General features: G+C 38.5%; 1 protein-coding gene across 3 annotated transcripts in view; it reads right to left on the reverse strand.

Annotated features, from left to right (window-relative positions):
• Positions 1–10,551, reverse strand: part of LOC109413958 (tryptophan 5-hydroxylase 1) — a 58,672-nt gene extending 48,121 nt beyond the window's left edge. Inside the window, exon 1 of one of the 3 annotated variants that reach the window (XM_019687688.3) lies at positions 10,208–10,551. In XM_019687688.3, the coding sequence (XP_019543233.2) occupies positions 10,208–10,315 (108 nt within the window). In that variant the 5' untranslated portion in view covers positions 10,316–10,551. The remainder of the gene's footprint in view (positions 1–10,207) is intronic. The other 2 variants (XM_062854096.1, XM_019687689.3) reach the window with 2 other exon arrangements.
• Positions 10,552–23,710: the final 13,159 nt, after the last annotated feature.

Here is a 23,710-nt window from a genome sequence, read left to right on the forward strand (position 1 = left end):
GGTGCGTCATAACATCCTATGTGCCTTCTTTCCTTGGACTTCGTGACACACTTACATGTTTGGACGTTATGCCCCGAAAAAATGCGCCATAATGTCCTGGGACATTATGGCCTCGGACGTTATGATACTGCGCCCTAGCAGTAGGTAAGCAAGTACTACATTGAATTGAACACTTGGTCCGAAATGCCATCTCTGCCTGAAGGCAAGCCTTCGTTTGCATTTGTGTGTATGTGTGTAATGATGAATTTTTTCTGGGATGTTATGCTTTTACTCTGAAGTACACATTACAACGGAATAGCATGCATGCTATTTCTCATTGGACATCCCTAAACTCTACAAGATTTCTCTGCTACCCGGTCAACCGTTTCATAAACTGCGTTAAAGATCTTTTTCAAAAAAAAAATAGAATAATGCCTATTTTTTAAATGTTAAATTTATTCAAACAACTTCGTTGATCAATAACAATAATTGAAAAATATACTGTATCGGTCATATGATACAAATCTTTACCGAACGAAACGTAGCTAAATTTCGATCAATATCATGTTGTTGCTGGAGCTTCGGTTTTCTTCACGGATGTTTATCAAAACATATTCGTTTTTCGATACCAAAAGTTGAAACAAAACTATTGATCATGACACACCTTTGTCGTTCTGTTCTGCATCGGTGGGTAACGTTGAGCGAAGATATTATGATGTCTTTTATGACAGAGCAATGTATTGTGTTTGAAATCTGAACAATCATCCGGGGGAAGTTTAATGTAATGTAATACGAATTGAATCCGTAGTCCCTGCAGGCAGATGAATAGAAATTGTGATAAGTAGGCAATTTTAACCAATAGTGGATCCCTTGAAAACTGAAAATTGTATGGGCACAACTTTGTATTACGAAAATACAATCATTTTCATGACAAACAACTCTTTTCATATAATTTGATTTGGACTGCGAAGAATTTGACCGTCTTTTCGAACAAATCCTGTAAAATTATAGCGAATTAGATGTAGTAACAAAATGACCCCCATCATGTACGATAGAAATTTATGTGAGATTTTAAAATGATGATTGAGAACTGGGGATTTTTTTTTATTTTCGTACAAATTGGGTTGAAGAGTCTTAGATTTTCATGAAACTTTTTCCACAGGCAGGGCTCATGGTTATATGAACAAAATAAATTGAAAAAAAAAATCATGGTCGCCTATTTTCCCGGAAAACTTATTTTCCCCTGACACTACTTACTTTGAAAAATCATAACTCAAGAACGAAGCATCGTAGAAAAAAAGTTTTTTTTTTTTGAAAATGAAAGCAAATTTTCTCAGAAATCCATAAAAATATGGAATGGAAAAAGTTTTCCACAAATTTTTTCACAGTTGAGAAAATTCGTAAAGAAAAGCCGGAAAAAAAAACTTTGCCCGAGCTCGTGGAAAATTTTCAAAAAACCGGTGCTAAGTTCAAGGAGAAATCATGTAAGAATTTTCAATAAATGTCAGCGCAACATTTTTTTTTGTCTCAAGAGCAAACGATTTTGGGCCGCTGAAGCCGAATCCGGGCTCATATTTGCTCCAGCACGTCACAATTTTGAACTAGGTTAAAACACTAGACTTCGCCCCCCCCCTAAAATTATGCTCTAATCCTCGCCACCTCATACATAAAAAATGGGATTTGTATGAAGGGGGCGAAGACTAGAGCAGTTGCGAAGTCTAGTGCTTTTACCTTATACCTCAATTTATTCAATTTACCAGCCATTAAGCATGGAAACATAATTTTTAAGCAATCAAAGGGTAAATTGGTCAATTAGCATCTAAATTAACGACTCATGCTAAATATTTCGTTTTACCAAATCAAATTTGATAGATTTAAGCATTTATTGTAAGTATGTAAATTTACATGCAACTTTTGGAGGTTGACTTGTATGGGAAATATCGTACCTAACATAAATCTCTTAAAACTATCAAATTCGATTTGGTAAAACGAAACATTTTGCATGCGTCGTTAATTTAAATGTTAATTGAACAATTTTTCCTTTGATTTCTGAAAAATAATATTTCCATGCTTAATGGTTTGCAGTCAAAAAAGCCCAAAATCGCATATTTTGCTCTATAATTTGAGGTACAGCTCAAAATTGAGACGTGCTGGAGCAAATCTGAGCTCGGATTCGGATTCAGCGGCCCAAAATCTGTCAGAGTCACATAAATTTGCTCTTGAGACAGACCAAAAGTTAATTTTTGTTACGCTGTGGACAGGAAGATTTACGGAAGAAACCTTGCGAGGGATTCTGGTAACAATACAAGAAAACCTCTGGAAAAAATCCCATGGAAAAAATCTTGAAAGAGTTCTTGAAGGAACACAAGTAGAAACCCTAGGAATAATCCCTGTAGAAATTTTGGGAACAATACCTGAAAAATCTCTGGGAACATCGCGGGAAAAACTAGTGGGCAAATCCTGAAACGAACATTAGAAGCATTTGCGGAAAATCATTCAATAATAGTCCTAGTCCTGAGAGAAGCTCTATTAGAGGTATCCTTCGACAACATCCGGGAAATATCCTTGGAGAAACTCTTACAGAGATTCCGGGTCACATCCTGAGAGAAATTCCGCGAAAATTCCCAGAAAGATACGCAAGAGAAACTCCGGAAAATCGAAGCAATAGCAGAAACAGTTGTGAAAAAATGTGGAAATAAATTCAACAAGATCGCCGCGAAAAACTCCATTAGAATAGCTCGGAATCCGTACTCCTGGAAGGTTGTCAAAGAGCAATCCTGGAAAGAATAGGTTAAAGCTTAACAATACCGCTAAAATCAGAAAGAAGCCCCCGAAGAGGTAAAAATGCCGTGAAAATTAAGGATTAATCGTGGAGCGGACCTGGTGTGATGGTTAGAGCACTTGACTATCACGCCGAGGACCTGGGATCGAATCCCACTCCCGACAAACTCGCAAAAAGTGAGTTCTTCCTTCGGAAGGGAAGTAAAGCGTAGGTCCCGAGATGAACTAGCCTAGGGCTAAAAATCTCGTTAATACAGATAAAAAAAAAAAAAAAAAGGATTAATCATGTGAGAAATCCTGGAAGGAATGTATCCTCTTGTTCTCTGAGGATTTGTTGGTAGAAATCTTTGTGAAGGGAATTCCAGGAAAGATTTCAACTACCTGTTAGATCCGCACCCATCTGGAGTTCACAGCATCTTATCGGAATCGTCAGCTTGCCGGAAATATCTGCTCAATCTAGAAGACATCCTCACGTTCCTCTAGTGCAATTATATAAATTCATTTAATATTCCATATTCCAACTTTCAAATAATCAACTGAAGAAATCTTCAACTTCTTCATGGATCCACGGAATCTTCAACGTTTCCCTAACACAGACAGATCTGCACTATACGCACACAATAAAAGCTAATAAAAAATGCTTTGGGTATTTTTCCAGGATTTTTCAAAAAAAATCTGGAATGTTTACATGAAACAAGATTACCGCAGGATTTCTTAACATGATTCAACATAGCAGTGATCCTCAGGTCCATTTTTTCAACTGCTCGTATTGTAACACCTGGATCGATTTGTGAAACATTCAACATGTTATTCTTGATTATTTCCGGAGTAGAACAACTTCTATAAGAAACATTGCAAGAAATTCTTCGATAACATAGAGAATTCCTTCAGAGATTCTATCAGGAACTCCTCCAGGAGTTGCCCTTGAGACTTCTTCAGAAGTTTAGCAAAAAATATTCCAAAAGTCCTCAGATTTTCTCAGATATTCCAATATTCTTTAATGGATTATATAAGAAATTCCTTCAAGAATTGCAACATAACTTCTTGCATTCCTTTATGTATATCTTCAAACATTTCAGAGGCAAATCTCCCGGAAATATTATCAGATTTTTTCCACGAGTTTTTCATTGGGATTTCTTTTAAAATTATTCTGGAAATATCTCAAGAAATTCCTCTGGGAATTTCTCTAGAGGTTTCTCCAGGAAAACCAAACGTTTCTTAAAAAAAAATGTAAGTCCAGCAGAGATTTTTTACAAAGATTCGGAGATTTTTTCAGAAATTTCCTCTAAACATTCAGAAACTTTTCCAGATATTACTGCTAGAATTTCTCCAGTCATTCCTTCAGGAGTTGCTCCAATCATTCAGAGACTGTCTCGGGCATTTATTTGTAAATTTCTCTGGAAAATTCTCAAGAGATTCCTCTTGAAGTTCCTCCTTGGGTTCTTTAAGATTTTTTGATCCAAAAATTCCGAAAAATTCGCGCAGCAATTCCCGCAGAAATGATTTTTTTTAGGATTTAAAGGATTTTTTGGCATTTCAGTCCGATTATGGGATCAAAAAGTTTGGTCTCACAATCGAACAAAAAACAATAAAAAATAAACCAGGTATTATTTCAAAAACTCATTTAACCCTTTTTATAAACATATTTTTTATCAATGGTTTTCCTAAGAATTTCTCCAGGGTTTTGTTTTTGTTTCTGCAGGATTTCCTTTAGAAATTTCTCCGAATAGTGGCTTAGGCACTTTTATGTACAAACTACTTTAGAAATTGTATAAGATATTTTCTGGCAATACTTTTAGAAGTATTTTTAAAAGTTCTTTCAAGGGTTCTAATTAAGAAATTTGTTTAGGAAATCCATAAATAATAATAAGTATATTTGTATGCGATTTGTGCAGAATTGTTTTAAAAGATTCCTTCAGAAACTCTTCCAATTCTTTTTCCTAGAATCCCTCCAGCAATTTACCCTTATTTTTTTCCTTGGAATTATTGCAGAGTTCCTCCAGAAGTAACTATTTTTTTTCTGAAAATCGGGAGGGTATGTCAAGGTGTCTTTTCAGGTAGTTTTCTGGGTATTATCCAGGGTATTCATTCAGGAATCGATCCAGAAATAGAAATTGCTTCAGGAATCTTTGTACATGAATTTCTAAAAAATCCAAAAATTCCTACTAAAAGTTATAAAGGAATCTACTAGAGTTTTGTAAGGAATTTCTTGAGACAATTCTCCTGAATTTTCTTGGAAATTGCTTCAGCGATTCCTTTGAAAAAATCTTCAGTTATTTTTGTGCAATTTCTGGAAGAACTTCTGAAAAATCCTTGAAGGATTGTCTGAGCAAATTCTGTAGGGATCTCTAAAGACATCCCAGGGGATATTTCATGGTAGGAATTCCTGCAATAAGCAATGATAAAAAGTATTTTTGAATAAATTTCTGGGGGAACATCTGATGCAAACTCGTCGAATTCAAAGAAGTAATCTTGGAAGATTTTTTTAAGAACTTCCTGGATAAATATCTGGATAAACTTCTCGAGATGGTCTTCGTAGAAAAAACCCTTGAGATGTATCATAATGAACTTCCGTTGAAATTCCCAGGAAATATTTTCGGATGATATTCTTATACAATGCGTGGAGAAATCATTGCAATTATCTTTCGAAGAAATGCCGGATAAATCTCTGGGTAAATACTTGGAGGAAAAACTGGAGGAAATCCTGAAGGAATCGCTGTATGAATTCCTGTGGAAATCTCTGGAGAATTTACTGCCTGAAGAACTCAAAGTAATAATGCAACAATCTCCGGAAAAGTTCCCTATAATGTCTCAATGAAATCCCTTGAGTAATTCCTGAACAAATCTCTGGTAGACTTCTTAAAAATGTACCTGAACAAATTTCTGAAGAAATCTCTAGTGAACGAAATTACTGTAAGAATTTACGAAATAAACTTTGAAAGATTTTTAATAGGATTCCCCGTGGAAAATTTTGAAGGAGTCCCTAGAAAAATTTCGGACGATTTTTTTTAACGAATCCGTAGAGAACTTCGGAAGAAATTCCTGGTGGAGTTTCAGAAGGAACCCAGAGAAATCTTCCTCAAAGAGATCTTGGAGATTTTTTAAAAGAAAGTCATAAAGAAATATCTAAAAGAAACCATGGAGAAATTTCTCTAAGATTCTCTGGAAGAATTTCTGAAAAAAAACAGCCGGAGGAGTTTCTGTAAAAAAAAGGCTTGGTAGATTTTAGGACGGAGTTCCTGGATTTTTGATTCTTCATAAATTCTTAAAAGTAAATTTTTATGGGCTCGTTTTTTAAGCTCTGCCAGGGCTTACTTCAAAAATTCTTCCTAGGATTTGTTTTAAAAATCCTTCCTCTTTAATTTCTCTAGGGATTTCTTAAAAGTTTTCTACATAAAATGCTTCAGAATTTTTTCATATATTCTTTCATTAGTAAGTGCAGAATTAGCATTAGTTTGAATAGGCATCGTAAACAAATTACGTAACGCTGTAGGGGGAGGGGGGAGTCTAGCCTAGCGTTACGATCCATACAAAAATTTTTGGCTTTTCATACAAAAAGCGTTACATGGGGGAGGGAGGGTGTCTGAAAAGGTCATTTTTTGCGCCATACACGTAAATAAAAAAAACGCAAAAAACCTTCATCAGTTTGTCCGGTGGTTTCTTTAGAAAATCTTCCAAATCTTTCAACAGAAATGCGAACAGATACTTTTGGAAAAGTTCACCAGTGATTTGTTTATGTATTACTCTCTAGATTCCATTGAAAATTCCTTCAGGAACATGTATTTCCAAGATTTTCATGTTCATTTATTTAGCATTAAATTGTTATTACAAAGAAACTGGCCAAAGTCTATGGTCCACAGAAATTATGAAAAATTTGTAGAATGTAGGAGTTAATCTAAGAATTTTGGCAAAGGGTTTTCTTCAAAAGTACTGCCACAGATTTTTTTTTGATTCTTAAAAAATATTAAAAAGTCCCTCCAGAAAATTTCTCAAGCAAATTTTCCTCGGAATAATCAGAGTTCCTGCTTGTCATGATTTGTTTTTAAGGAATTGAGGAGGTATTTTAAAGAATTTTCACAGCATTCATCCAGCAATTCCTTCAGAAATAACGTCAAAATTGTTTAAGGATTTTTTTTAATGAACCCCCCAAAAAGTTTTCAAGAATTTCTTCCTTAAAAATCCCATAAGCAATTCTTTCAGGAGTTATCCAGTCAGTTTTATGCTATTTCTAGAAAAATTTCTGAGAAAATCTCTGAAAAAATATTTGTAACAATTCCTACAGTAATCTCTGGAGAAATCTTAGGAAATATTTCTGACGGAACAGCAGAATCAATTTCAAAACAGAATTCTTGTTGGAACTCCTGAAGGAGTGGCTCCGTGGTCGTGTGGCTAGAGTCACCAAGCTCTTGAGGAGCGTGGGTTCGATTCCCGCCGCAGCTGTCAGGAAAAGTTTTCGGCTGTGCCACTGGGCGTTGCATGCTAGTCCGTTGTCTAGTGTCGTGCTTCCTTCAAAGAGCGAAAAGCTCACTGGAAGCATTGAACGTGTCCGTGTCTTTTTCTTTTTTTAATTATTGGAAGAATCCTTGGAATAAATCCGAAAAAATCCCTACAGCATAGTTTCCCAACATTGGCTATCGAATTCCTTTAAAAAGTGTTTTTGGAAACTATTTCTACGGTTTCGTCAGAAATATTTCCTGAGATTTCTGTAGGAATTCTTACAGATATTCCTCCGAATATTTTCTCAGAAGTTTTTATTTTCAGAAATTGCACAAAAAGGGCTTGAAAAATTCCTAAAAGAATTGTAAAATGATTTTATAAGGAAAGAAAATCTTATTTTTTTTTTTGATTTATAAAATTTCTGAAGCAATTTCTGACGTTATTTTTGAAGGAGTTCTTGGATGAATGCTTAAGTTACCTCCTCAATTCCTTTAAATAAATCATGGGAAGTTTCTGGAGGAACTCTGCAACTCTGCTTGAGAAACTTCTGGAGGGATTCCTGGAGAAATCCGTTGAGGAATTTCTGAATAGAATTGGTTAAAAGTTCAGCATAAATTACAGACTGTACTGGTGGAATTCTTGATGAAATCCCTCAATAAATTTTTGAGGGATCCCTGGATAATTTTCTGAAGAAATCCTTGAGGGACCTCCTGGAGAAACCTCTGGTGAAGTTCTTAGAAGAATTTCTGGTACGACTTTTGCAGGGATTAATACACAAAACACACTTGTAGAACTGGACTTTCATCATACGTTTTTCTGAGGAAATGTTTCAAATTCTTAGCGCCACTTTCGTTAATCTTAGCAGATTTTAATGAGATTGAAATTAAGGTGATATGTGACCTTTTTTTGGGATCACTTCGGCTTCAGTACTGTAATTTGCATTATTGGACCGACTTTAAATATCGGCTCAAGAATTCTCAATACAATAGTCGTAAATTAATAGTAATTATTGTGAAAACAATACACTACCTAATTCAAAGATAACTGTTTTATATTTCACGTTCTGCAATAAATCACTAGACCAAGAAAAAATAATCTGTGTTATATATGTGCAGTCCAGAAGAAAAACCAGTTACAAAGTTTGTCCAGAACGAGATTTAAAAAAATCACTCAGGAATTCATTCGTAAATTTTCTTAGGGAATTGCTTAATACGCCTCTCAGAAATTCCACTACATTTTCTTCTAGAATATTCACAAAAAATGTTAACAGGAAAGTTTTTTTCAGAAATAACATCAGAAACTATTCCGAGGTTTTTCAAAGTTTTCCGAAATTATTTTTTTTAGAAATTCATCCTTCGTGAATTTCTTAAATTTTTCTTTATAAAAATTGCCAACGATTAATGAGGAAATTTTCTTCATTGTTAGCTGTAGACATATTTACAAATGCTTTCTTTTTGAGAATCTGACATGGATGGCTGTAGGAATTTCTTCATGAATTTCTTCACAAATTTTTCTTTCGGAAATGTATGCAGATATTCCGTTAAAAATTTCCCTAGATAGGGTTATGATGGGTATTATCGGCAGGTTTATTCTCTTCGTCGTGAGGGGATTTTGTCCGCCAAATTTCTTGAAATTTCGTCACATAATTCAGCTTGGTTGCGAGGGATTTGGGGCCAACTTTGATTTCAACAGCTTTTCAAAAACCCCCCATGACATGGAGAACAAAACGGTCAAAAATACACAATTTTCACTTTTTATTCAATTACAGAGATTCCATTAGAAACCCCTCCATAGATTTCTCCCAAAACCCTGTTCCGGGTTTTTTTTTTTCGAAAAAAAAACTAAAAATTTCTACGGAAATTATCCTAAAGAAATTCCTAAAGAAAAAATCCTTCAAGAAAATATTTAAAAAAATTGAAAAATGAACCTTTACATGAGATTATTTTCTTCATGTAATAATTAAGTAATTATACTGGAAAAACTTGCTATTAGAAGGCACGAAATGTTGCCTTTGACATATTGAGAGATCGCGTTCTGGTGGGATTCGAACTGACGACTCCGTATTCGCTAGACCGATGCTTTAACCAACTAAGCCACAGAACAAGCCAATCTGACTCCGAAGCCACACCTTGAACACTCCTATTTCACAAACTCATCTCTCTTTCGGCTTAGATGCCAATCAACAACACACTTCCGTTTTAGCCCACTGCCTTCTTATTACAAGTGTGTCCAGTATCTTTCAGACATACCAGCAAATCTGGTAAAATGCCAGTAAAATGAGCAATATGTGCCAATGCAACTAAGAAATTCTTCCAGATTTTTTCTTTTAAAGTTTACCAGGCATTGCTCTAAAAATTTGAATAATCCTCCTAGATATTCTGACGTTATTCCTGCGTGTCCTTTTATAAAATTAACTCGTTCGGAAGTTCTTTCATTGGTTTTTCAGAAAATTTTCTAAAAATTCATTCAGAATCAGATTTTTCTCTAGCAGTAACGGACAAAGTGGTTTGATTGTGAAGTGCAGATGTAATAATAAATTTGGAGATAAAGAAGTAGTGAATAATGATGTTTCTTTTTAAATTTAGAATGAGAACTCTAACCGAGGGTTCCAGCAGAAATTTCTTCAAGAATTCTTTGAGAAATTCCTTTAGAAATGACGACACGGATTGTTTAAAAAAATCCTCCAAGGATTCATTTGAAAAAAAAATATGAAAATTCTTAGAAATTCCACTAAAAATTTATTAAAGAATCGAGTATGGATTCACACAGAAATTTCTCCATGAACTTCTTCAGAAACTTTTATAGGAGTCCTTTCAGAAATTTTTCTAAGAATTGCCTAAGCAACTTCTGAAAAAATGGCATGTTTTTTTCAGAAATACAATGGATGGAAAACTCCAGGTTTAAGGTAATGACTATGATGTACTTGTTCCAAAAGCAATTTTCACAATTCTGGTTGAACTGGCATAAACTAATGTATATAGTCATTATAATCACTGAAATTGATATTTACCGCGAACTCTTTCCGCTTGTGCAACGGGCTGCCCTCCTTAACGGTCCACTCCTGTTCGCCACTGTGGTACAGCCATAATCCGAGTAATCCTTTTCCGGAGCCACTCATCGTTCACAAAATTCACAAATCCGGAGCAACCGTTTATTATTTCAATATAAATCACAATCAATCCCCACTTGAAATCACTGTAATAAAACAAGCCACCAACCCGCGAACCACGACCAGGCAACTGGCACCATGCAACTGTGTTTTCCACTAATCGTCCCGACGAGTGCAGCAAGCCGAAATCAACTGTTGATTCTGGGTAGAGCTTTGGCGCCTTTTATACCTTTCGCATTTTCCGGGTCGTTTATCCTGGAACTTCCGCTTTCCCCTTTTGCCACTATACGGTGCTGATTGCTAGTGGCACCCCGACGACGTTGCGATGCCTCCGGCCAGCAGGATGCTGCTGCTGCTGGGGGTTTGGAAAAGTTCTTTTCAGAAACAGTAGTGGCACAGCCCGCATCTCATCGGGCAATCGGCACGGAAAAGCAGAGCTGGATGTAGGAGTAAGATTTTTATTGGTTTTGGGTTTAGTGAGCAACGAAACAATAACGATTACATGTTTTATACGTTTCTCTTCTCGTTTTCGAGAGCCTAGTTCTCAAGCTTTTTAGTTCTTTAGATTTAACCAGTAAACCTCAAAGATTGAAACCTTTAAAAAGGTCCCAAACGGATCGAAACGTCGAGAATAAACGTCGTTCTCTCGTTCTCTCGTTCTCTCGTTCTCTCGTTCTCTCGTTCTCTCGTTCTCTCGTTCTCTCGTTCTCTCGTTCTCTCGTTCTCTCGTTCTCTAGTTCTCTCGTTCTCTCGTTCTCTCGTTCTCTCGTTCTCTCGTTCTCTCGTTCTCTCGTTCTCTCGTTCTCTCGTTCTCTCGTTCTCTCGTTCTCCCATTCTCTCGTTCTCTCGTTCTCTCGTTCTCTCGTTCTCTCGTTCTCTCGTTCTCTCGTTCTCTCGTTCTCTCGTTCTCTTGTTCTCTCGTTCTCTCGTTCTCTCGTTCTCTCGTTCTCTCGTTCTCTCGTTCTCTCGTTCTCTCGTTCTCTCGTTCTCTCGTTCTCTCGTTCTCTCGTTCTCCCGTTCTCTCGTTCTCTCGTTCTCTCGTTCTATCGTTCTCTCGTTCTCTCGTTCTCTCGTTCTCTCGTTCTCTCGTTCTCTCGTTCTCTCGTTCTCTCGTTCTCTCGTTCTCTCATTCTCTCGTTCTCTCGTTCTCTCGTTCTCTCGTTCTCTCGTTCTCTCGTTCTCTCGTTCTCTCGTTCTCTCGTTCTCTCGTTCTCTCGTTCTCTCGTTCTCTCGTTCTCTCGTTCTCTCGTTCTCTCGTTCTCTCGTTCTCTCGTTCTCTCGTTCTCTCGTTCTCTCGTTCTCTCGTTCTCTCGTTCTCTCGTTCTCTCGTTCTCTCGTTCTCTCGTTCTCTCGTTCTCTCGTTCTCTCGTTCTCTCGTTCTCTCGTTCTCTCGTTCTCTCGTTCTCTCGTTCTCTCGTTCTCTCGTTCTCTCGTTCTCTCGTTCTCTCGTTCTCTCGTTCTCTCGTTCTCTCGTTCTGTCGTTCTCTCGTTCTTCGTGCTCTAGTTTTCTGGATCTCTTTTTCTCTAGTTTTTCAGTTCTCTAGATATCTCATTATCTAGTTCTCTAGTTCTCTCGTTCTGTGGTGCTCTGGTTCTCTAGTTCTCTAGTTCTCCAGTCCACTAGTTCTCTAGATCTCTAGTTATCTTGTTATCTAGTTCTCTAGTTCTCTAGTTCTCTAGTTCTCTAGTTCTCTAGTTCTCTAGTTCTCTAGTTCTCTAGTTCTCTAGTTCTCTAGTTCACTAGTTCTCTAGTTCTCTAGTTCTATAGTTCTCTAGTTCTCTAGTTCTCTAGTTCTCTAGTTCTCAAATTCTCAAGTTCTCTAGTTCTCCAGTTCTCTAGTTGTTTAGTTCTCTAGTTCTCTAGTTCTCTAGTTCTCTAGTTCTCTAGTTCTCTGGTTCTCTAGTTCTCTAGTTCTTTAGTTCTCTAGTTCTCTAGTTCTCTGGTTCTCTAGTTCTCTAGTTCTCTAGTTCTCTAGTTCTCTAGTTCTCTAGTTCTCTAGTTCTCTAGTTTTCTGGTTCTCTAGTTCCTCATTTTTCTGGTTTTCTGGCTCTCTGTTTCTCTGGTCCCCTAGTTCTCTAGTTCTCTAGTTCTCTAGTTCTCTAGTTCTCTAGTTCTCTAGTTCTCTAGTTCTCTAGTTCTCTAGTTCTCTAGTTCTCTAGTTCTCTAGTTCTCTAGTTCTCTAGTTCTCTAGTTCTCTAGTTCTCTAGTTCTCTAGTTCTCTAGTTCTCTAGTTCTCTAGTTCTCTAGTTCTCTAGTTCTCTAGTTCTCTAGTTCTCTAGTTCTCTAGTTCTCTAGTTCTCTAGCTCTCTAGTTCTCTAGTTCTCCAGTTCTCTAGTTCTCTAGTTCTCTAGTTCTGTAGTTCTCTAGTTCTGTAGTTCTCTAGTTCTCTAGTTCTCTAGTTCTCTAGTTATCTAGTTATCTAGTTCTCTTGTTCTCTAGTTCTTTAGTTCTCTAGTTTTCTCTAGTTCTCTAGTTCTCTAGTTCTCTAGTTCTTTAGTTCTCTAGTTCTCTAGTTCTCTAGTTCTCTAGTTCTCTAGTTCTCTAGTTCTCTAGTTCTCTAGTTCTCTAGTTCTCTAGTTCTCTAGTTCTCTAGTTCTCTAGTTCTCTAGTTATCTAGTTTTCTAGTTCTCTAGTTTTCTAGTTCTCTAGTTCTCTAGTTCTCTAGTTCTCTAGTTCTCTAGTTATCTAGTTATCTAGTTCTCTCGTTCTCTCGTTCTCAAGTTCTCAAGTTCTCTAGTTCTCTAGTTCTCTAGTTCTCTAGTTCTCTAGTTCTCTGGTTCTCTAGTTCTCTAGTTCTCTAGTTCTCTAGTTCTCTGGTTCTCTAGTTCTCTAGTTCTCTAGTTCTCTAGTTCTCTAGTTCTCTAGTTCTCTAGTTCTCTGGTTCTCTAGTTCTCTAGTTCTCTAGTTCTCTAGTTCTCTGGTTCTCTAGTTCTCTAGTTCTCTACTTCCTCAGTTCTCTAGTTTTCTAGTTCTGTCGTTCTCTAGTACCTTAGTTTTCTGGTTTTTTAGCTCTCTGTTTCTCTGGTTCCCTAGTTCTCTAGTACTCTAGTTATCTAGTTCTCTAGTTCTCTAGTTTTCTCGTTCCCTATTACTCATTTTTCTGGTTTTTTAGCTCTCTGTTTCTCTGGTTCCCTTCTAGTTCTCTAGTTCTCTAGTTCTCTAGTTCTCTAGTTCTCTAGTTCTCTAGTTCTCTAGTTCTCTAGTTCTCTAGTTCTCTAGTTCTCTAGTTCTCTAGTTCTCTAGTTCTCTAGTTCTCTAGTTCTCTAGTTCTCTAGTTCTCTAGTTCTCTAGTTCTCTAGTTCTCTAGTTCTCTAGTTCTCTAGTTCTCTAGTTCTCTAGCTCTCTAGTTCTCTCGTTCTCCAGTTCTCTAGTTCTCTAGTTCTCTAGTTCTGTAGTTCTCTAGTTCTGTAGTTCTCTAGTTCTCTAGTTCTCTAGTTATCTAGTTATCTAGTTCTCTTGTTCTCTAGTTCTTTAGTTCTCTAGTTTTCTCTAGTTCTCTAGTTCTCTAGTTCTTTAGTTCTCTAGTTCTCTAGTTCTCTAGTTCTCTAGTTCTCTAGTTCTCTAGTTCTCTAGTTCTCTAGTTCTCTAGTTCTCTAGTTCTCTAGTTCTCTAGTTCTCTAGTTCTCTAGTTCTCTAGTTCTCTAGTTCTCTAGTTCTCTAGTTCTCTAGTTCTCTAGTTCTCTAGTTCTCTAGTTCTCTAGTTCTCTAGTTCTCTAGTTCTCTAGTTCTCTAGTTCTCTAGTTCTCTAGTTCTCTAGTTCTCTAGTTCTCTAGTTCTCTAGTTCTCTAGTTCTCTAGTTCTCTAGTTCTCTAGTTCTCTAGTTCTCTAGTTCTCTAGTTCTCTAGTTCTCTAGTTCTCTAGTTCTCTAGTTCTCTAGTTCTCTAGTTCTCTAGTTCTCTAGTTCTCTAGTTCTCTAGTTCTCTAGTTCTCTAGTTCTCTAGTTCTCTAGTTCTCTAGTTCTCTAGTTCTCTAGTTCTCTAGTTCTCTAGTTCTCTAGTTCTCTAGTTCTCTAGTTCTCTAGTTCTCTAGTTCTCTAGTTCTCTAGTTCTCTAGTTCTCTAGTTTTCTAGTTCTGTCGTTCTCTAGTTCCTTAGTTTTCTGGTTTTCTAGCTCTCTGTTTCTCTGGTTCCCTAGTTCTCTAGTACTCTAGTTATCTAGTTCTCTAGTTCTCTAGTTCTCTAGTTCTCTAGTTTCTCGTTCCCTATTACTCAGTTTTCTGGTTTTCTAGCTCTCTGTTTCTCTGAATCCCTAGTTCTCTAGTTCTCTAGTACTCTTGTTATCTAGTTCTCTAGTTATCTAGTGCTCTCTGTCGTTCTCTCGTTTTCTCGTTCTCTAGTTCCTCAGTTTTCTGGATTTCTAGCTCTTTGTTTCTCTGGTTCCCTAGTTCTCTAGTTCTATAGTTCTCTAGTCCTCTTGTATATTTGAAGTTTAAGTTCTAATTTATTTCAGTTCAGCCCATCTTTTTACTCATTTGTTTTTTGACGCTACATATGAAACAAAGACCATCCTAAGTCGGACTCTGTATCTACCCCCAATATCCGAACCCCCTTCTTCATTCTATCCACCCATAACGTGTGAAACGGCAGAACCATCAACGAAGCGGCACTGGCAACAAGTGGTGCCATCGTCGTCGTCGTCATCGCCTTCGTCGGTCTGCTGAGGCTTTTGTCCTACCCAACCCCACTCTCAATAAGTTCGCTCGCAACAACGCTCGAAACGAAATCGTTCTTAGGGAATAAGAAGGCGCTGCTCCTTCTCGTAGTTCCTCCGAAGGCATACCACCCCCCAATTGGCTGAATCACGATAAAGTCAGGAATAATCTAAACTTTACTGTCACGGCATGGCAGGATTTTATGCTGGATGGGCATCGGAACAGAAACCACACACCGAACGAAGAAGGATCCGAAAGATGGGATCTCATGTGTGAGGGTATTTATGCAAGCACTCACCGGAAAAGTGATTTGCTGATGTCACTGATAATGCTGTGGGTGCGGGTGGATGCTGGTTGGCTAGCAGTTAGTACACATTGTTAGAAGGAAGTTTTAATTTTGGCCTGATTGATGAACCTTTCTTGGAAATAGTACGATAGTGGAACAGTAAGATGATGTGATTCTGGAGAGTGGCTTCCCACGCAATCGGAAACGACGTGTATTATCATTTCTCCCCATTTGTAAGTTTACCGGCTCTGTGTGTGTATGAACTGAGCTGCCATGGGAGTTCTATTGAATATGGATGAAATCAAGGGCTCCGGTACGGAATCGGTGATTTACGAGAAGCTGTGATGACGCAGGCGTATCTTCTGTAGTATGAACTTGAATAAATTGGTAGAGCGAGATAAGCAAAGCTAAAAAGTGTAAGAGTATTAAACTGACTGAAGTACCTATGTAGCTCACTGGAAGCATTGAACGTATCCGTGCAGACAAATTGTCCAGATTTCAAAAATTCAGCAGCAATTCCCTTGTTATAGTACCTACTCAGTGAGTTTCTAATTAAATAATTACACAGTTCATTGGAAGCTCTTTAAAAAAATTTGCACTTCGTTTATTGTATTTATAATCAACCCAAAAAGCTGCCATGAAGTCAATGGGCAGAGGTCGTATGTTGGGATCCCGGATTGAAACGACCGATCAACCATCGTATTTCGGGTTAAGAACCATGAAAACTGTACATTTCAACTAACTAAACTTTATAATCGTAATCGCGATCAGATCACAGCGAGTGATCTGTCGCAATCTCTTATACCTATGAACTGAATTCAATTCATCTCTTATAATCTTTACAAGAGAGTAAAGGGATACAATATTAGGGAAGTCCACAAATATTATTATCATTAGCTTTATTAAAGAGATTTTAAGCCTGCGGCTGGTTCATCTCCGAAAATACAAATATTGTATTCCCTATTTTTATAACTCAACATGTGGACCAATAAAGCCGGCTATTTATGGGCTGATTGGGCTCCTTCGGAAGTTAACCATCAATGTTAACTTCTTTTCCCAATCAGCCTAGATAGCTGTGTAGTGTCGGTAGCGGTTGTCTCAATTGGCTAAGAATAACACTACGGATCGCCTGATCCAGTGGTAAGAGTCCACTAAACAGGTGACCCCTAATTCATGGTGTTATGCGGCTTTATGCTTACCGTGCCAAGGAATGAATGGTTAGGGGGGTCTAATAAAAACCTAACCACAAACGGAGCCTGTGGAGAATTAGGGCGTCCTCCACAGTATTACGCCCTTACTGCGCTAACCGGAGCAATAGTGCAGTGGACCTTGCGTTTCTCCGAGATAATCAGTTGCCTTTCTTAAGTCTCAAATTTGAGGCTAAATAAGGGCGGGATTATTCAAATGTTGTAAATTAACTTACATTACTACCTATATGGGTTCGCTTAATGCGTTTTCGCCATTATTGGCGTTTTTCAATTGACACCGAATGGGTTTGTCGTTGATGTTTCCTTTTTGTGCTGTGATTGTGAAGAGTGTAATCCTGTCTAGTTTGGGTAGTGGCTACGGCTAGGAAACCTCAGATCAATTTTCAGCGTAAAAAGCGTGCGTGGCCCAAGTGGCTCTACTTCAAAAAGCTCATTTTCGTAGGGTAACTTCTGTATAGGTTACCTTGTGAACCCAGTTTTGCTTCTTTCATTATAAATGAAGTGTCGTGCCTCGAGCATGCTATATCTTAGAATAACGTTAACAGTATTATTCAACCGTTCCTTATGGATGCCTTCAAGCAAGCTCTTGTATTCAGCATATTTTTGCTGATGTTTGGCAGTATTGCTACGATGATTACATCATCTGAAGTAGCTCAAACACTAATTTGAGATGCTTAAATTTGATGGATTACTTAGGTAGTCCAGTTCATGGATAACTTAATATAGAATTGCACCTAACCAATCTCTGCATGAGCAGAATTTGTCATGAGTTGACTGATTGGCATGTGTCAGATGAGGAGTCTCCATTTGACCTTCTTTGCACTTTTGAGTGTTCCATTGCAAAATTTGCGTATTCAGGCGTCCCTGCTCAACAAACAAGGGAACCTGTACTAATTGGTTGCGACCACATTTTGTGGATAACTCGCTTCCATTGCTACTCCAAGAGAGTTTTATTGTGGTTTTGTACCTTCAACGCCCTCCGTTGTGGTATACCATAGCTATTGCTTTGAAAGAAGCTTGTCCTCTGCGGTCTGTGCGGACTGCAAGAGATATACCTGAATTGAACTCTGATCTGTTCAAGTTCAATATATCTTCGGATAAACCATTCTTTTGTATAGTTACAAATCTCTAGCTTCCGCTTGAGAATTATAGCTATATAATCGTCTTAGTGGGCCCTAAAAAGCTCTGCTTAATTCAAATCTCCAGGAGGAAATGGGGTTTTGTCCTATTTTTCTCTAGAGGGATTTGAGTATTTCAAACATGTGTTGAACTCTTGTAGTTTTCTATGCGGTATTTTCATGGCGTGAAATTACTTCACAGTTTTATCCCGAAAGGGTGTAAAGATGGAATGAGTTTCAGATTTATCTGGTTACCTCGTTCTTTCTGAAATGCTTGAGACGCATTGTCGATTATCACATCTGTGATGTTCGTCTGGCTGACATGCCTATTCATGTGAACTCACATGCCTCCCAATTTGGGATGTCCACAGTGACTCTTTTACACAAAGTTGTATATGTTTTCAAGAAAATACTCGCTCAAACGTAGGTTTTGCTTGGGTGATTTCTTGAATATTGAGGATGCTTTCGATGCCGTTCCTTTCAATGTCACATTGAAAGTCGCGTGACGTCACAAGCTACCTCCAATGAGCTATAGGCTTTCTTTACGCTTATGCGTTTTACAGTGTATTTTTCAGGGCACTGATTAAACCCGTTGTGGTATGGGCTATGAGCTCTCGTTGCGCTTATGCGTTCATTCCCTTTTCTAGGGTACCCCTTCCTATTTCATCACCTTTCCCTTTCCTAATCTTATTCCATCCCTTGTCCCATTCTCCCTCAGGTAAATGATGAAATAGGCTTATATGTATGGCGATGGCACAAATGTCCCAAATGGAGGATAACGTGCCTCTGGAGCCGGCCTTCTGATACCTGATACCTGATACTCAGTGAGTTTCTAATTAAATAATTACACAGTTCATTGGAAGCTCTTTAAAAAAATTTGCACTTCGTTTATTGTATTTATAATCAACCCAAAAAGCTGCCATGAAGTCAATGGGCAGAGGTCGTATGTTGGGATCCCGGATTGAAACGACCGATCAACCATCGTATTTCGGGTTAAGAACCATGAAAACTGTACATTTCAACTAACTAAACTTTATAATCGTAATCGCGATCAGATCACAGCGAGTGATCTGTCGCAATCTCTTATACCTATGAACTGAATTCAATTCATCTCTTATAATCTTTACAAGAGAGTAAAGGGATACAATATTAGGGAAGTCCACAAATATTATTATCATTAGCTTTATTAAAGAGATTTTAAGCCTGCGGCTGGTTCATCTCCGAAAATACAAATATTGTATTCCCTATTTTTATAACTCAACATGTGGACCAATAAAGCCGGCTATACAACGAATTCGTTTTAGGTGACAGACGATGGAAGACGAATGGGGATAGCACTTTGTAGGCGACATTTAAAAGGGTGATCGTTCACACATTCCAAATGATCATCTTTCATATGAATAGGGCAGATTATCTCTTCCTTTCGCTTCTCCAGTAGCTGTCTGGTTTCCCAGGTCCTGACTTTCAACCGTTGGCAAGTGGCCAACTTTTCTGGACCTATCTTGATGACTTCTGATGCACGCCAGCTACCTTATTGGTTTTGACCTTTTGAATGGCATCTTTGATTTGCTTCAGCGTCGGAGTTGTACCAGTTCTGTCCTCTTCTGCATTGGTTTCCTCCGTTGCCTTAGTCTGTCGTTGGCCTAGGCTCATACTATTCTGTTGCTGACTTTTTCTCAATAATATTTCCGGCTGGCTCACAGGGTTAGACACCAATCCTCTAACTTTCCGAAGGACCGTAATGCACAAATGGGTTCGGAGTTCTTCATTGATTCGGACGTTGATCAGCCGTCCCTATCAGGTATCGGTAGGTCGGCTCCAGAGGCATATTTTCCTCCATTTGTGAAATTTGTGCTCCGCATCAACTATGCCTCAACTAGAATTTCAGCAAATCCAGAATAGCTCTCCTCCAAGAACTCACAATTCCTCGCAGAGAGCATTGAGCTGCTCTCAAAGCTTGTTCGGAAAACCTTTCAAGTGCAGCGTGTACTCACATACGTTTCATAAGTAACTGCAGAACAAGGAATGCTGAAGATCGTGTTAGAAATCGTCTCCCTTTGGCAGGAGCTGAGGACAGCACTTCACACAATTGTGAAGGTAGTCCAACAAGAAGTTCTGGTGGATGAGATCAAAATAGTCGAAAGTGGCGAGCTTTGTCGAAGGTTTTTTATGTTAGGAGCGTTCCTCCCAAACGGAGTTCTGCGTGTAGGTGGACGGATCCAGAATTCTTGTGTTTCGCTGAGTACAAAGCATCAGTACATTTTGCCTAATCACCCGTTGACGGGTCTCCTTATTCGAACATACCAAGAAGAGAACCTCCATATCGGACCGTCCGGTCTGTTGTTCGACCATCTCCAACGATTCTGGTTGCTTGGCTCTCGCTCAGCTGTACGACAAATTACGCAAGGATGTGTTCGTTGTTTTCGGGTTAAACCAAAGGGGTACATGGGTAACTTGTCTGCTGGTCACGTAACACCTGCTGCTCCCTTTGAAGTGACCGGGGCAATCTTGTTAGCGATCACAGTCTTTGACACCTTTTTGTCGATATTCGGCTGCCTTTGTCTTCAACATTCGCAACACAAGCGATCAAACTACTGTCCGGAACAAAAATGTCGAATGAATGCGCTTGACCACGATTGCGTCTTCGGAAGATGGTTCGGTTTTTGTTATTCCTGTCTTTCCCATAAAGAGAGCTGTTTTGTATAAATGTATGTGTCGTAATCGATTTATCACACACGAATAAACTAATATTATACCAATCTTAATCAAAATTGGCTGAAATCTTGCGAAAAGCTGGAATTAGACAAATGTCACCGTGTCAGACGACGATGATTTGATCCACTTGTTTGTTTATTGATCTTCGTTCTGCCGCTCGTGTTTAGTGTAAGAGGTAGCGGTCGCGCTCGAATGAAACAAAGCAAGCTAACACCCGACCGCGGCAACGAAACGAAGGTAGTGAAAAGTGTCGAATGTTTACAAGCCTGGACCGGGGTCGATTACGCAGGGCCACTTGTTATAAGGCATGGAACTCGTAAGCCCACACACGTGAGGGTATTGCAGTTTTTGCATATCTGGTGACCAAATCAATTCACCTAGAGCTCGTGTCGGACATGACGTCTGCTGCTTTGATTGCCGCTCTGCAGAGGTTCGTTAGCGGAAGAGGATCGATCAGAGAGTTGCACTCGGATAATGGCAGCAATTTTCGAGGTACCAGGACAGAACTTCATGAGCTTTTCGTCCTGTTTAAGAATCATGCTACGGTGAATGAGATCGAAACATTCTGTCAGACGAAAGAAATAGTCTGGAGCTCCATTCCTCCGGAAGCTCCTGAGCTTAGAGGTATGTGGGAAGCCTCCGTGAGGAGTACCAAGTACCACCTCAAACGGATACTGAAGGAAGCTAAGTTGCCGATTGAGGAATTATACACTTGAGTGAGGAGTAGGCCGTCCCTTATTTTGCAAAAAATGGAAATGTTATAAATTCGTTGTTGGAAAATTATCTTTTTAGCTAAGAAATGATCGTGTCAAAATTTGAAGTCCGTATCTCAAGGCTAAGTGGTCCCTCAAGGGGCCCAAAGTTGTCAAAAATTGTAGGGACTAAAAAAAACAAGATTTTTTTTTTCGACGAGTTAACCCGTTTGACCCCAGGTAAAAAAAAAGTTCAAAAAATCGCCAACAGCCCATTTCTCAACAGAATTCATCCAAATTTTGAGTTTATGTAGTGCATAGAGGTTCCACATAGGTAAAACATGTGATTACACAATGAACTCAAGGCCTGACTTCATCAAGGCCATCCCGGGTACTCAGTAATCTAGTCGAGGAATTCACTTGCTCCAGTTCGATGTAATATTGGCTTATGGAGCCAGCAGTTGTTTCCTGCGTACAAAAAAAAAAATCATGTTGTAGTCCATCTACGGTTCTCTGAAGTCAAGACATGACTTCGCTTAGGTCATCAAATTTTCCTAGGAATAGTTTTGAGAGACCTTCTTCCCTGACACATGGTGGAATGTGAGTTTATGTAGTCAATAGAGATTCTACACAGGCAAAACATGTGATTACAGTTCATTAACAGCTCATAGAACTCAAGGCCTGACTTCAATCAAGATGTCCCGTGTATTCAGAAATCTAGTCGAGGAATTTACTTATTCCTGTTCGATGAAGTATTGGTTTCTGAAGCAAACCATTATTTTCCGCGTACATTAAACTCTCATTGTTGTCCGTCTACGGCATGACTTCACTTAGGTCATCAAATATTTTTGGGAATAGTTGTGCGAGACCTTTTTAGACACATGATAGAATATGAGTTTATGTAGTGCACAGAGGTTCCACATTAGCGTGGTTCAAAAAATCGTTTTTGCTCCACATCGCTCATTCGATTTGTAACCAGATTCTATGCCTTCTCCCAAAATTTGAGTTCATTTGGCTGAAAATTGAGACTGCACAAGCCCTTCAAAGTTTGTATAGGAATTACTATGGGAAAACGATGTTTTTCATTCAATCAACCGTAGTATTTTCCCAAGTTCCCTGGAGCGTTTGTTGACCCTTGGTACTTCTAGGCTACTCTATCAGCTACAACTTTGCCGAAGACCGCATACAAATCGCATGCCCCATTAATAAGTTACCGATTTTTATCCAGAATCGAAATCTTTACTCATGATCGTTGAACTAATCGTCGGGCATCACTGCATTTTGCAGTGAAACATAGTAGCCATGATTTCAGTGTGCTATCTTTGGCGCCATATGCAGCAATGTTGCCTGCTGGGAAGCTGGAGGATCATTGCTAAAGTTTGTCCAGTTGGATACAAATCGATAACTAATTAATGAGGCATCCGATTTGAATGCGGTTTTCGGCAAAGTTGTAGCTGATAGAGTAGCCTAGAAGTACCAAGGGTCAACTAATCCTCTAGGGCACTTGGGGAAATGCTTTGGTCGTTTGAATGAAAAACATCGTTTTCCCTTAGTAATTCTCATACAAACTTTTAAGGGCTTGTGTACTCTCAATTTTCAACCAAATGAGCTCAAATTTTGGGAGAAGGCATAGAATCTGGTGACAAATCGAATGATCGGTGTGGAGCAAAAACGATTTTTTGAACCACGCTATTCCACATAGGTAAAACACGTGATTACAGTTTATCTACAGCTCAATGAACTCAAGGCCTGACTTCAGCCAGGCCATCCCGGGTACTCAGGAATCTGGTCGAGGCTTTTACATACTCCTGTTCGATGTAGCATTGGTTTCTGGAGCTAACCGTTGTTTTCCGCATGCAAATATGTCTAATTGTAGTCCATCTACGGTTATCTGTAGTCAAGGCATGACTTCAATCAGATCGTCCAAAATTTCTACTGCTCGTTGATATAATAAACATTATACAGATGTTCAAGTATTGGTGCAAATAAAAGTGATGAAAATAATTGAAAATAATCCTTGGTGATTATTTCGAGTGTTCATGTTTTGTTAGGATGGGTTCGGACAATCCATCGAGATATTCAGGAAATATTAATAGTACTACAAGGGCAATACATGTTCAAAAGATGTCTCCGATGACCTATGGGTTCAATAAGGGAATAATATCTAGTGTTTAATTTCATTTGAAAACAACAAACGCAAATGAAGACTTGGATGGTTCAGAAACGTTGAATATCTCAAAAACTCAAAAGAAACCTATGGGATAATCTCAAATTCGAACCTGTAGAAATATCAACAATCGTTGGGCAACGGAATGTGCAAACTCCGCATTGAAAAGCTTCGTTAAGAAGAAAGTTATGGGGGTGCAAATCGTACTTGGCCTTATTTTTGCCCGACTTGACCCAGTGACCCACCGGCCTTACTCCGTCCAGAAGTCCATGAAAATGTTGATCCCGTATATTTCCAAAACTATAGTGTTGTGCGAGTTTGTGTTCAAAATTTGGTTGAATTCTGTTGAGAAATGGGCAGTTGGCGATTTTTTGAACTTCAATTCGTTCAATACATGGCCTACTTGCCTAATTTCACCTTCTATAAATTTTCACACTTGTTCGCTACCTAGCGAATTCTATCATATCTATCATTTCATTATCTACTTTGATCTCTACTCCCTTATACTATGAGTAGAAAAAGACCGATATAGCCACAAAATCATCAAGTCAATATTAGAATACGGTC

Source organism: Aedes albopictus, chromosome 2 (assembly GCF_035046485.1).
Source record: "Aedes albopictus strain Foshan chromosome 2, AalbF5, whole genome shotgun sequence".
Taxonomy (NCBI): domain Eukaryota; kingdom Metazoa; phylum Arthropoda; class Insecta; order Diptera; family Culicidae; genus Aedes; species Aedes albopictus.